Source organism: Ornithodoros turicata, chromosome 5 (genome assembly GCF_037126465.1).
Source record: "Ornithodoros turicata isolate Travis chromosome 5, ASM3712646v1, whole genome shotgun sequence".
NCBI lineage: Eukaryota > Metazoa > Arthropoda > Arachnida > Ixodida > Argasidae > Ornithodoros > Ornithodoros turicata.
The window spans coordinates 4729189-4743047 of NC_088205.1; the positions used below are offsets into that span (position 1 = coordinate 4729189).

Below are 13859 nucleotides of genomic sequence, written 5' to 3' on the forward strand. Positions count from 1 at the left end.
AGAGAGGGTTAGGCTGCCTCAATACTAGCTCCCTCCTCTGCATAGGGTGAAGACAACCGCGTCGTCTGCTACGAATTTCCGCCATCTTGACTCCCACGTACAGCTTGCAATACGCTCACAAAACGCTCACAAAAGTGTAGCGATACGCTTAGCGACACACTGCATTTTAGAGTTGAGTAAATTCGTAGGAAAGTAGGTTTGAAAAAGTTGGTGAAATCGGTAACCAGCATTCATGCATGGTAAGCGTGGGAGTCAATATGGCGGCTTGGCGGTATTCGCTTCTGCAAAGGGTGGCTCCACCCTGCACAGAGAAAGCTACTATTCAGGCACCCTAGAGAGGGTTACGCGCACGCAATGTAGTTTTGCCGCCGCACTTGATGGGCGGGAAATGGGATGTTGGTCCCGGAATTTGCCATTGCGATTTTCTACAAAAAAAGAAGACGACGTAGAAAACTTGTTTTGATTGAAATGAAAATTGTGACGTTATAGTTGTGAGGGGTTACGCTATTTAATGAACTCAATTTACGAGATTGCACATCGATAAGCATAAATATTTTTTTGAGTATTTAAATATAAATACAATATACTTTGTTCAAATAGGTATTTTAAATACTCTGCATAAATATTTTTTTAATATGACTATTAAATGCAAATTATCAATACAGTATTTAAATACCATAACTACAACCACAAATACTGTGAGAAAGATGTTATCTCGAATTAGGGGGGGAAAATGATGATCGTAACAACAAATCAGCGAGGAACAATAGCATGCATTTATTTGTTAGATTATCACGGCGATTTGAATATTAGAAGTTACTCGAGGACTGCATCTTCTAGGTATCTTCTGTTCGGCGCGTAGAATCAGATTTGCGAAGGAGAACACCTCTCCACAGATACCGATGAAGAAAGGCTCGTATTAAATTTGACGAAGATGATTCGTACAACGAGGTAGTCGGGTAGTCCCGACTTCCTTTATAAGTTAAATACTATTAATTACAATTCATTTAAATACTGTCCATCCCTGCCACTGACATACGACAACGTAGAATCTCCTTTTTGGGTGTTACTCCTTGTTGCCAGAGGAGATGTGCCATCTCCTTTGCAATTGAAAACGAGTACCCTCGAACGCAGGGCCAGCCGATGATTTACATCTCGCGAGAATACGAGACCAAAACTTATTCGATGAAATTTTTATGGATCGTCAAAACGGTTTCGTAAATTTATTACAGCCTCTTCATGCTTAACACGAGAAATTTTTAATTCAATGTGACGGCACGAAGGCGTGCATGCAGCTTGCATTCAGCGATTTAAAATTCCCTGTTTGGCGGTACGTCGTATTGAGCTGTCATTTCTTGTCTGAACAGCTAGAGCCATATTCATGACGTGCGCCGGCAAATACAGTTGAGGGAGTTGACAGTGCCTTGTGTCGGTGGCGCGTTTCCAAAGTTATAAAATATTCCTACATCAAAGGAGGTTAAGCCAGGCCCTCTGTCACCGGTGTAAGCTAGGCACGCAGTGCAGCCCCCCTCCTCCCCCAAGATTCTCCATATTCACGCTGTATTGCTCTTCGTTCCCCATTTCCTGCAGTCAGTATGCAGTTATGCAGAATGTTGCAAGAGCACTTACATGCACATAAGGTATGCGAAAATAGAGTAACATCATAAACCCCACAAAACATTTCCCTAAAAGCATCTTATTTTTTGGGGTAGTCGATGCGCCCCTACAAGTCCTTACATATTTACTGCTATACCCTGAATGTCATCCAAAGTCAACAAAACACCACGTTCCAACGGTGACATTAATTTTTTGTCCACTCTATCTTGTTAGGTATTCCTTCTTATATGCAGAAAGTGCTTCCGACCTGTTGCTGATGAATAGGGTGCAGAACGTTTCCAGTACTGCGTAAAAGGCCGCACTTTCGAGATTTGCACGTATTAGAAATAGCTTTAGAAACGAGTGCTCTCTCTGTGTTCATTGGTTGAGTCTTTCCTGTCGCCGACCTAGAATGCGTTCTGGATTATTGTCACGGAAGCCCCACTTTCAGCATTGGCATTTAACTTTCTGCACGCAGCGCGCTTGTCAGCCGCGAGAGTTTAGGGCGGAAATGTTGTCCCACAAACTTTACATGTCCCAAATGGAGAGATAATAATAGTATTGTAAGCAAGCGAGGAGCCAATACAACAGTGAAGCAGGAGGCATACTGCACTCGTTCGAAGAGGCGCGGGAGAAGCGACGACGATGATGATGCAACTTTGTTGCCACTACGTCTTCCTCACATCTTCGCCCGGCTGCAGGTGGAGCCATCATGACCTTCTGCACCGTGAGGCCCTGTGTCGTCGTCTGTCCCAAATTGGCTACGGCACTATGACACTGACTACCTTACTGGGTCCCGTTCGTCAGTCGTCCCAGTGGGCAGTCACCACTGCGCTCCTTCGCGTGCTCCACGCTTCGAACCTTGTCAACGCCTTGTGATTGCGTGACCGTGTGTGTGACTTCTCAGTTTTAGTTTTCCTTTCCATTTCTTGTCTGCTTTGTCTTTTCATTTTCTTTTCTTCTTTGTCTTTTCCTTTTCTTTTTCTTCTCTTCTTTTCCTTTTCTTCTCTTTTCCTCTTTTTCTCACCCATTTACCATTTTTTTTAATAGCAAGCCGAACTCCGTCTGGCTGACTTTCCTTTCTTTTTTTCTTAATAAACATATCCCCCCCACCCCACCCTGACGACAGAAATGTAACGCTTTAGGCGTGAAAATGTGCGGTCTCCGTCCCCCTTGATGTTGGCGGTCAGGCGGGGAGTCGACAGGTTCAACTGTGTAATTGACATAAGACGTCCTGCGAAGGTGTTGGTGGTGAAAGGTTGTCGCCGTTGTCGGCCTCAGAGAAGTGGGCAACGTCACGACTGACGCCCTGGGGGTATGTGCGTCCTCTAAGGAGACTGTGCCGACATATGTCTGAAAGCGTCTGGGGAACACCCAGGAAGAACTCCAGCACAGCACAGCCGGCACCGGGATTCGAACCCGGGTACCTCCCAGTCCGGCGAAGAACGCGGTAAGGGCCAGTGTGCCGGCAAATGACCTTCTCAGAGAGTTCAGGTTTTCGGAGTGGAATGCAGAGCCAGACGAGGTGGCCTTCACTATAGACGAAGTCGTCGGTAGGTGTCTCTAGCGTGATTTGGCTGCGGCTTGATGCTCAGACGTGCCGCAGCGGGCGATTTGACGGCATTCTTGAAAGCGGGATGTCATAAGCCGAGAAACACGTCATACATCCAACGAAAGAACAAAGTAAGCTCTCTCCTTAAAAAAAAAAGAGAAAGAGCGAAAAAGTTGATATGACTCGTAGGCTTCTGTATGAATGCAGCATCTGTATGCTTCTGATCAAGAGGACTTTTCAGTCGTTCCTCATTCGACTGTCTTTGTGGCTTCGTTATCGAAGTGCATCGTACCACGACAAAAACGGCTACAGGAAGAGTTTCCTGAAGCCAAATAGTTTCCAAAGAAGAGTTTCCAAAATCATAACACTTACAGCGTGCAAAAGTAAAAAAAAAAAAAAAAGGCTGAGCGACAATACAGTTTTATGAGACGGCCAGAGGCGGAGGTAGAAGCAGAACAACAACAACATTCCCGGTGTGCGGAACAGCGGCGTCAAACGGCCGAACCGAACCTTAACCGAAGCAAACGACGGAGCAGTGTTCCTCAAAGTTCCCATGCTGCTTTGCACCGCGCGCTTGGTGGCGCTGGCATCTTTTGAAAATCGTCTATTTCTCGTACTCTATTTTACATAGCTGGACATCTTGAACTAATCTTGTTCTGGTGCAGTTCAACATCATCTCGCTCACTCGCTTATTACGTTCCTGTTTCTTCTTTTCCGTCCTAGATAAAACTGAAAAAACAAAAAAACAACAAGGAGGATCAAAGGAGGAACGGGGAGGCATGCTTAAAGACTGGGCTTTAATAACAAGGCGAGAGCGACATTGACTGATGACGAGGCCTTTCACGCGACTGCTCCAGTTTTTCTTGGAGAGAGAGAGAGAGAGAGAGAGAGAGAGAGAGAGGCATGTCCCGGACTGAGGAATTTGCCTGCCGGCTAATGTAAATTCCTCTCTTTTTTGCCTCTCTCCTCATAAAACACGCGCGTATTAAAATGAAGAACTGATTCCGCGCCACCGTAAATAGTGCTAGCACAAGTAAAGTATATTCGGAGGGACAGGCCAAAAACGCAGCTTACTTTTTGCGGGCACTTTGCTGTAAAACTCCACACGCGAGAGCGGATGATATTAAGCCACGTCGGCCAAAGTGGGCAGAAAAGTAATAACGAAAAAGAGAAGTAGGAAACCGAGAAAGTTTATACAAAAATTTATTATATCTCCTTTTACTTTTTTAAACTTAAATTTGCGTCGTGAATCGCGGCCAAGTTGACGAAGTGCGCAAGTGTGATTATGCGGGTATATAGTTCGCTCATTCTTAAGCTCAACAACCTCTGCTTGCTCCGCCGTCAGCTCGAGAGTTCATCTAACCGCTGTCGCAGATTCGCTGACAGTTTATGAAATACGGGCAAAAAGTAAATGTAAGTGGAGGACCAAGTCTGATGAGGTTGTTTAAACCAAAATTAATAACGAAGTAAGCAAAATCATTTTATATGAAATGTGTTTCGAGTGTTTTATGTGAACAACGTAGGCGTACAAGAGTACGGCCAGAGATTGCGAGAGGAGAGCGCTGCAAGACAAACACTGATGACACTGTTTATATTCCTCGCGTAATCGCGATGTTATGAAGCCGCTACTTTGACGCGCAACGTGCTGAATAACAACAAATACAATGTAGGTGTCGTATTTTCATCACAGGCGATACTCTTCTCTATCGTCGCTGTAATTTGGCGAATAAATGTAACGACCAGGTTTACAGTGAACACCGGCGTTCTACAGTGTCCAGAAAGGCAAGCAGTTCCTTTAGGCTGTGGCTTACTGGATTAGACGATGGACAAAAAAAAAATTTTGTCATAGTAGCAGGGCGAGAATCGAGCTGATTTAGGGATTCGAGCTGATTTAGGGATTCGAGCGGTCTGCCTGCCTAGATTGGCGGCACGTTGCTTGGGGAAGGGATAAAAGGGGATAGGGGAAGATTCACGCGTCTGGTTCTACAGTTCCCTGCACTACAAGCCGATCATGAAGGGTCCACTGCCTTCAGAAAGTTCATCAGGGCTTTCTGTACGAATTTGCGGCGCAGAGGTTGCCGCGCGGATGGACGATCTCCTCAGTCTGGAGCTCTGATGTTCCAGGGTGCTGCACTAGCTGTTTTCTGGAGTTCCCGTCTGACGTCTGTCGTAGCCGGACAGACCCTTATAATGTGTTGTTCCTCCGTCTCTGGTTCGCCGCATTGGTGACAATGTGGACTAGAAGTGGGGCCGAGTTTGAAAGTGTGGGCAAACGTGAAGGCACTACGGGATCGGTTGCGAAGCAGGAGGGAAACCCTCGGCCTTGGAGAGGCCACTCGCTGCACAGGGTGGGGTTGTACCGGTCTCGCGTTCGCGTATCAGGATGTAGCCCCCCATACATGTCTTTTGATAGCTCTGGAGCAGGCGAAACTACTTGATATGCGTCTGAACCTTCGGTTCGATTTTTGTAGCTGCTTTGGCCAGCTCATCATCTCGGTCATTCCCGGAAATTCCCCTATGGGAGGGCATCAACAAAACCGTGTCTACTACAATCATGAAATTTTCAAAGGTTCCTGTTCATGCAGAAGAAACTCCAAGGGAAACAAGTGACGAGTGTCCATCATACTCAACCGTGAAGAAGTGGTGTGCCAACTTTCAGCGTGGGGATTTTGGCACAGCAATCGCTGGAAGATCAGGGAGACCTCCAACGGTGTCAACACCCGAAATTGTTAATTGTGTCCATGACCCCATATTAACATATCGGCGAATCTCGGTTAAAACAATTGTGCATATCTTAGGCGTATCTAGAAAAAGGTACTATGGGCTTGCAATTCATGAAGAGTTGGGTATGCGGAAGCTGTCAGCCAAGTGGGTGCCGAAATGTTTGATTGACGATGAGAAACAACGCGGAATGGATGCCTCAAAGTTCATTTTGCAGCATTTTGAGCGTTCTAGTGACACTTTTCTTGAGCGGCCTCTTACACAGTTGAATCATGGTTGCTTCACTATGATCCTGGAATGGCGGCACTCTGGTTCTCAGAAGCCGAAGATATGTAAGTCTCAACGATCAGCTGGAAAGGTAATGGCCACGGGTTTCTGGGGCAAGGAACTCGTTTTGATGACTGACTATCTCCAGGTGGCTGAAACAGTTAGTGCTCTTTCAAACGTCGGGGCAATCGAGCCCTGTAGGTTCTACTGGGTCCGTTTTGCCACCGTTAAAAACATGGAAGAGAGAATCGTGCGTGTGAAACAGGCTCGTGTAGCTCGCTCCGCCGCTTAGAAGAGTCTTTGAACGAAGAAAGGCTCGAGAAGCTATTCTTCTTTTGCAGGACAATGTAAGGGCTCACAAAGCAGGCAAGGCAATGCAGGTTCTGAAGGACTTGCGATTTGAATACATTGAATTGGACTGGGAATTGGAAATTAAAGAAAAATATAGAGATGTTAGTCCCGACCCAGTCAGGACTGGCTACTCCAAAACGCGTTTTGTGGGTGGTAATATAGAACCATAAAAAACGAGAAAAAACAAAGAAACAAACAAACAGGGAAGAGGTGGAGTGGGTCAAGCAGGAGAAACCATAAAGGAAAACGGGGGAAATAATCTTAGTGCGGATCGCCGGATCTTGTCTCTTCAGACTATTTTCTGTTCCCAAACCTGAAAAAAAAAAAGAAAAAAAAGGTTTGAGGAAAGAGATTCTCGGAGGACTCTGAGGGGATAGGAGCAGCCGAAGCATATTTCGGAGAGCAGACGTCAGATTTCTTTCTTTTGTTTTTTTCTTCATCTTCTTCTTATTTTTTTTTTTTTTTTTTTTCAAGGGTTAAAAGAGCTTCAGGAACGATCTACAAGTGCGTTGAATTTCAAGAATACGTCGAGCTGTAATAAAGCTTTATGACTGTTTCCCCATCGCCTCACGCGCTAACCTCGTAACCTCTTTCTCTCAAAGCTTATCTCAGATATATTTCTTTCTTCGTTAACTATTGTTCTTATGTCTTTTTTTTTCTTTTTTTTTTGCATTCGAGGCAAATTGCGCTTACAGTTTTAGCTTCGTTGTTCGCGCATCAGGACAGGGTTTCCCTTGCAGAGGACATACAACAATGGCAAAGAGGACGTTTCCGACGCGTCTTTGAATTATAAAGCACGCCCGCCCTAACGCGGCGCTCGATCCATCGTATGTGATAGATTATCCGATGCAAATTCGGCAGAGCTTCATAAATATTAGAGACTGCCAGTGTTCATGGAACGCAGTTTCACCAACGCCCGTTTCGGGAGGCCCTTTCTGTTAGTGCGGCATAAAATATGTACCGTTAAATGAACACCGTCCCGAGCACCGAGGCTCGTTTCAGTGTCCCTATATCCCGAATGCGCAACATTAGTCACCTTTACGCTTGCACAAGTTACGGGCACGAAAGTGACCATCTAATACGAGACATTTTTCACGTCAAACCTGGACATGGGGTAACTTGAGCTGGCGTGTAGTTTGAAACAGTGGATGTAGCGATCGACTGTAACTTTTCGCGATTTGTGAACGTCGCGTAGCGTTTTTGTGTCGTGATTTTGGGCTGTTTTTTTTTTTTATGTTCAACAGAAACGGTAAGCCATGTAGCAGGTTATCTTCTGATGTTCTTGGAGTTCCTCTTGGCTACCGGCTTGCTCCAGACGCTGTAGGGTCCACCCCTGCATCTCAAGGACCATTGGCGCTTCTTTCATGTGCTTCTTCCTTTTGTGCGGCGTATAGCGTTGCGCAACCAGACGACGGGAGTTCGAGTTGGACTTGCACATAACTTCATTTTCATATTTCACATCTCATGCTTCTCGTGTAATGGGGTAGGGTACTGCTCTCAAGCGGTGAATCACCCCAGGCCATAGTCATGATTTAGTTGTTGTTGTTGTCGTTGTTGTATCTAAGATAGACGCGTTTAAATTTCCAACAAGTTGTTGACCAGCAACGGGGCTAGGTGAATACACTACGCCCCTCAGTGGTGACAGCTCCAAGGTCACGCTGAATGTTGTGAGGTGCTGAGCTCGAATCTGGGTGGTTAGCACAGGTATCCACGAGATCAGTGTTCCTTCAATTTTTTTGTTGTTTTGATACTGCTGATGTGTGCGTACGGGAGGTGCATTATTTCGATGTACTTCTCATAAGCAACCCAAGAAAACTTTGAAAAACGTCGCCGAATATCGCGAACGGTCCACGTGTCTCGCGTTTGGAATATCCTTGGGAATATCCGTGCCGCTGTTATATTCAAGCTGCCGTCAACGAAATAAATTGAACTGAGGGTGAGACGATACTCTGAATTTGCTCTTAGATATATGGTTTTTTTGTGCTTTACACTAACGGTTTCTTTTTCTCTATTTGCTTTGACGGAGATCTTTTTGACTTGAAGTTTTATAATCCACATGATCCATATGACATGTAGATAATATAAGCACTAGTAGGATTTTCCGTTGGCGGGCACTTTTAAACAAATTAAGAAATAAATCAACAAGTCAACTGGTCGTCATCAATATAGCCAATATGTCAATTTTGATAGAAAGCAACTGTCCTGGTACGTACAAGCGGACGAAAACAACACAGATGCCCAAGGACTAAGTTGCACCGTTCGGCTCCCGCCGGTGTGTGGCTTTCTCGACAACTGCCTTTTTTTTTTGTTGCAATCTTTAATGTCGATCTCATTCTTTCCGAACGTGGTTTTGAATTTGCGGAAGATGATTTATTATCTCGAACACTGGTTCTATTCAAGTGTAGGAACTTTCTTGTTCTTCTAGAAAGCCCTTCGTTTCGATACTGCCGCATTGATGTGAGTTGGTTTACCGTCTGCAAAGAGCGGACGCAAACTCGACGTCTTTTGCTGTTGATGTTTTGCGGGCTTGGCGCCCAAAATAGGAGCAATTTCCGGCGCGAGCACGAACTTCCGCAGTTTATGACTCAGATTTATCGCATTTCGTTCGTCGCTGTGGTAGTGGCGCCTTTGCAAACAACTTACAAGTGAAGAAAGTAAGTGTGGAGCAACGTAGATTGTTGTCGGCGATAGGGTTAGTGGCCTGTTCCTGATGCACCTATAGTCCTAGCAGTCGTCCAGTACGTCCAATACACTGAAGCGTCTTTGACGTGTTTTCGGTAAAGCCAATTTTGTATCTAAAAGCGATAAAAACCAACATAACCCGAGCATGTCCGCATGCACAAACCGGTTTGTGTCGTGCTTTTGCCTTGTGCTTCTTTACTTCTTCTTCTCCTCTTAAATGTGGATAGTAGACATTTACTGCTCGTTGTTCATCTAGTACTAGCTCAGGTACTGCTCGTTTGCAGCGAGTGATCACTCTTGCGAGCAAACGCAAAAAAAAAAAAAAAAAGAAGAAGAAGAAGAAGAAATGACGTTGGAATTGCTTGTAGAATGGTTTCGAAATAAACGAAAAGCATATAGAATTCTACGTATACCCTTCATGGCTAGTAAAGGCCTATTTTCCGACGCGTTAGTATAATAAAATAACGGGACGGCGTCATTGCCGCCGACGGTGAGTGACCTCTTATTGATATGTTCTATTGATTCTACGGGGTGTTCCACCTAAACACGTCATAAAATCCGATTCAGAAATCTACTTATATGAACATTATGGGATCAACGCTACTTGTCTCAGGGGAGATTTTCCCGTTACGTCTGAGCTCTTTTATCAAATGTAATTTGCGAGAAATTGAATTTTCGCAATTGAACTCCGAAATTTGCCAAGTCCTAACCTCGCGTTTTTTTTAATATTAATATCATTGCAAAAACAGAAAGCGCATGCAAGATTAACCCCGTTCGAGCACAAAACGCATTCACTACTACAGAAGTAAAAGCCGAAAAAATATTGCGTAACGCCGTCCTTTCGAAGAGCGCAAATTGGCGGCAAAGCTCAGTTCTGCGTCAAGATAATATGGTGCGATAATAAGATAAGATAATCCAAGATGCGGCGGAAGGAAAACGGTCACCCGCCCCTTCCTGTTTCCTTCTCTCTCTCCTTTAAGACAAGTAACTCCGCGTTGCCAATGTATTGCCATTATCAGAAGGAGGTTTGTAAAGGAAAAGTAACTAGTCCACGTACAGCTCCCGTCAACCTTAATAAGAACAATGGAAAAATTTGGTCACGTTTCCGAGCGCGATAACAGCCGCCCTGGGGGGCACTCAGGGAATCTTATATGAACAAGATCATTGCGTTAAACCAACAGAATGCCTCTGTTCAACTAAGATTTCCTCATAGCCCCAAAGGTTGCTGTAATCGTGCTCGAGAACGAGACCATATTTCTTCCGGTGTTATCATTAAGATTGATGGGAGCTGTACACAGGCCTCCTCGCATCGCTTCTTTGGGAGATCCGTGCGGCCGCCAATTTGCGAGTTGTTTAAGGACGGTTTTCGCATTTTTTCCTCCCGCTATTACCTTAATAGTACCTAGTATAGTTATTACCTTTATAGGAGTTAATGCATTTTGCTCTAGAATGGGGAAAATCCCGAATGCGCTTTCTGTTTCTGTCAAACAAAACGCCAGGGTGACTTGGCAAATTTCGTTGTTCAATTGGGAAAATTGAATTTCTCGCGAATAAATTTGATGAAAGTGCTCAGAAGTAATGGCAAAATCTCCCCTGAGATAAACAGCATTGATCCCATAATGTTTAGACAAGTAGATTTTTAAATATAATTTTATGACACGCGAGGTGGGACACCATCTATGTCATATGAGGCCCTGGAGATTTGTGGTCAGCCTCCTTTTACTTGTACTTTTAGTCAGTCTGGCCTTACTCGTACTAACTGTCTGTGTTATCCGACTCTCGTGAATAACATGCTCGTGACCCCGTCTCCACGTTGACAGGTTTCCCCATGCGACGACATTTATTATACTACTACTACTATTAAGTGTTAAGATGAGCGTTGGATGCGGGTTGTCTGGTTTAAAGAACGAAAAGTATGGAAAAAGTAACGTTGGGGTGGCTACATGAGACCTTTGAAATGAAGACAGAACCAATACTTCATACACAGAAAGAGTGTTCTGAGAAACGATGTCAGAGAGTTAAACTCAGCTTCTTGATGGACAGCCAGCCAGAATGGAAGAACTCTCTTAGCGTCAAGAAGACTGCTGTTCAATGTCTTCGTTTGGACGACTTACTCTGAAGAGCATGCGGTTCAGTAATATGCGCAGCGTATACAGACAGACAAGCACTTTTACAATCAGAAAGCTAGACGATCACTTCCAGTGAACACTCGCACGTATACTTTGTCTGTGTAGTAGTTTAACCCAGTTTCAGTATTCCCTACTCTCTCCTTCATCCTTCGAGAAGACGTGTCTGGTCTAGTCTGATTGAAAAAAATAAAATAAAATAAAATGAAGAGGGTACATACTTTTTCTAAGTACCCCCAGTAAGTTTGACCTTTGTAAGACTGATGCACAGCGTCTTTGTTCTCTTTTCTAGCCCCGCTGTCGGCAACCGTGAGACCAAAGAGGACCGTCGCCATCGAAGGTTCTTCAGCGACGCTCAACTGTTCCGTGTCGGGGCATCCCGTTCAGGCCGTAATGTGGTTGCGGAACGGCCATGCTGTCAGCAGCCGTGTCAAGATGCTGACCCGCGAAACCCTGCACATCCCGAGCGTTTTGCGAGACGACAAAGGAATGTACCAGTGCTTTGCCATCAATGACTACGACTCAGCGCAAGGCACAGCGGAGATCACACTCGGAGGCAAGATATATGTTCACTCACACTCGATCAGTATTTGCAGTATTCTTAAACGCTTCTCGACTCTACGTTCAACTCGAGCTGCTCTTCGAGACGAGTTTTGAGCTTCTGAAATCCTCCTTGACCCGAAACCCCGCAGAAAGCGAAGGAAATCCTTCGAGCTTTTCTTTGAGTATTACACGGTAGCTTCGGTTGTTTCCTTGAAGTTCAATGGATACTCAAGTGGTGGAGCTCTTCTGTCCGCAAGTCTCTGGAGTCGAGGTAGTCCAGGAGCGTTTAAGAATGCGGCATTGTGTGTAGCGATATGTTGCTTTTCAAAGAAGTTCCGAAACGTGTCCAGACTCCTTATGGCGCATATGAAACGCTGCTTGCAATCGGCTATCCAATGTAAGCAACGTTTGATGCCTTGACGGTGGAGATTTATCGAGTTGACGGCACATCCGGTAATGGTCTCCTGTAAAGCGTGCTTTTACTGCATTGGTCGGGTGCACGTAGAAGAAGCAACGATACAAAATGTCTCTCACCAGCTTTCTTAACGAGCAGATGTAATGTTGCTTCGAATGTTGATTATAGTAAGGAGGGCCCTTGTGTTCACTGCTATGCTATACTTACTAATATAGAGCTAGATACTTAAATAATATACTCACCGTAAAAAAAGAAAAAGAAGAAAGAACAGTAGGCCGAAGCAGAGCGAGCAAGACGGCAGCGACTAAATGAAGAAGCAGAGGCCAGAGCCTGTATACAGTGTACTTCAGGCATGTCAACCCTGTTTGCGGCATCTTCAATTCAAACTCTCCGGAAGCGAACACAGAGACACAGAACACAATTCGTGTTCCAACACGTTGCAGTCCGGTAACTCCTGTCGATTGCATGCCCTTCGCTATTCCTACAGCGCAGAGATATTATTCCACGAGCGCGCAAAATGCAAAGCTGTTTAATTCCATGGACATTGATTTTGTCTTTTACAACGGAATCGAGTACGCAGGACTGTAGATCCATTCTGCATGCGCTGATTTTGCTGACCAAAGGACTTTTCTTCTTTTTTTTTTTTTTTCTCTTTTTGTGGAGGGCATGCCTCAGAGAACGATTTGTAGACGTGACTGTTCTTGCGGTCAGATCATTCAAACGAGAATTGTGTCGCCTTAGTTTATTGCCCCCAACATGATATCTGATGGTTGTGACACTTTCGTAAATTTGGTTCGATACATGATGCATGTACTGTACTGCACGCAGGGTATTGAGGAGAAAAGAACTATATTTCTACGTGTCGTACTTGGCGAAATGCAAGCCCTTGAACATAACTACTGAACAAGCTCTGTCATCAGAGAACCAAGATCTACGTCTACGTTCTACGTCTAAGTTCTACGGTCATTGCTATTAGTAGTTATAGACACGTGACCTCTCTCACGCCGCTTCACTGACGGAGACACCTGCTGTGACGTCACAGCCGCGGTGCCTGTCCTCTAGGCGTCTATTAGCCCCGTTGATGTAAAACTCAAAATGCAGGTACGCATCGATAGAAAAAGAACCATGTGAGATGTGATGTGATGTGATAAAGAAAAAAAATGGGAAGTGAGTTATGACGAAGTCGAACTGGCTACCGTAGTACACTTACACACAGAAAGTACGAACAGATGATGAGATTATGAAAAAACAAAGACATGGTGCCCAGAGAAGAACGGAGATCATAATGGAGTTCAACATGTAGTTCGAAAGTTTCGACCAATTGAGAGTAAAATGTCGGAATCGCTGGGGGCGCACACAGGACACATCACACATTCAGCGTGTCATAGAGAATGTCTATAAGCCCGGTTGTATGCAGAAAGTCTTCAAGTGCCCTAAGCGCCTTGTCGGACGACGGAGGACCTAACAGTTTCGTGATGTCCAAGGCTCGGTAGTCCACACGAGAGAGGCTCGTCTCTAATGCCCTTCGAGCATCAACGTATTTCTGACACCTGAGAAGGATGTGTTCTACGTCCTCTACAACGCGACACTCACTGCAGTTCGGATA

General features: G+C 45.0%; 1 protein-coding gene and 1 long non-coding RNA gene across 2 annotated transcripts in view; one reads left to right on the forward strand and one right to left on the reverse strand.

Annotated features, from left to right (window-relative positions):
* Positions 1 to 13859, reverse strand: part of LOC135393815 (uncharacterized) — a 327498-nt gene that overhangs the window by 273563 nt on the left and 40076 nt on the right. The gene's annotated exons all lie outside the window — the stretch shown is intronic.
* Positions 1 to 13859, forward strand: part of LOC135393814 (cell adhesion molecule Dscam1-like) — a 221588-nt gene that overhangs the window by 170635 nt on the left and 37094 nt on the right. The window contains exon 6 of the mRNA XM_064624093.1: positions 11588 to 11851. Within this exon, the coding sequence (XP_064480163.1) occupies positions 11588 to 11851 (264 nt within the window). The remainder of the gene's footprint in view (positions 1 to 11587; positions 11852 to 13859) is intronic.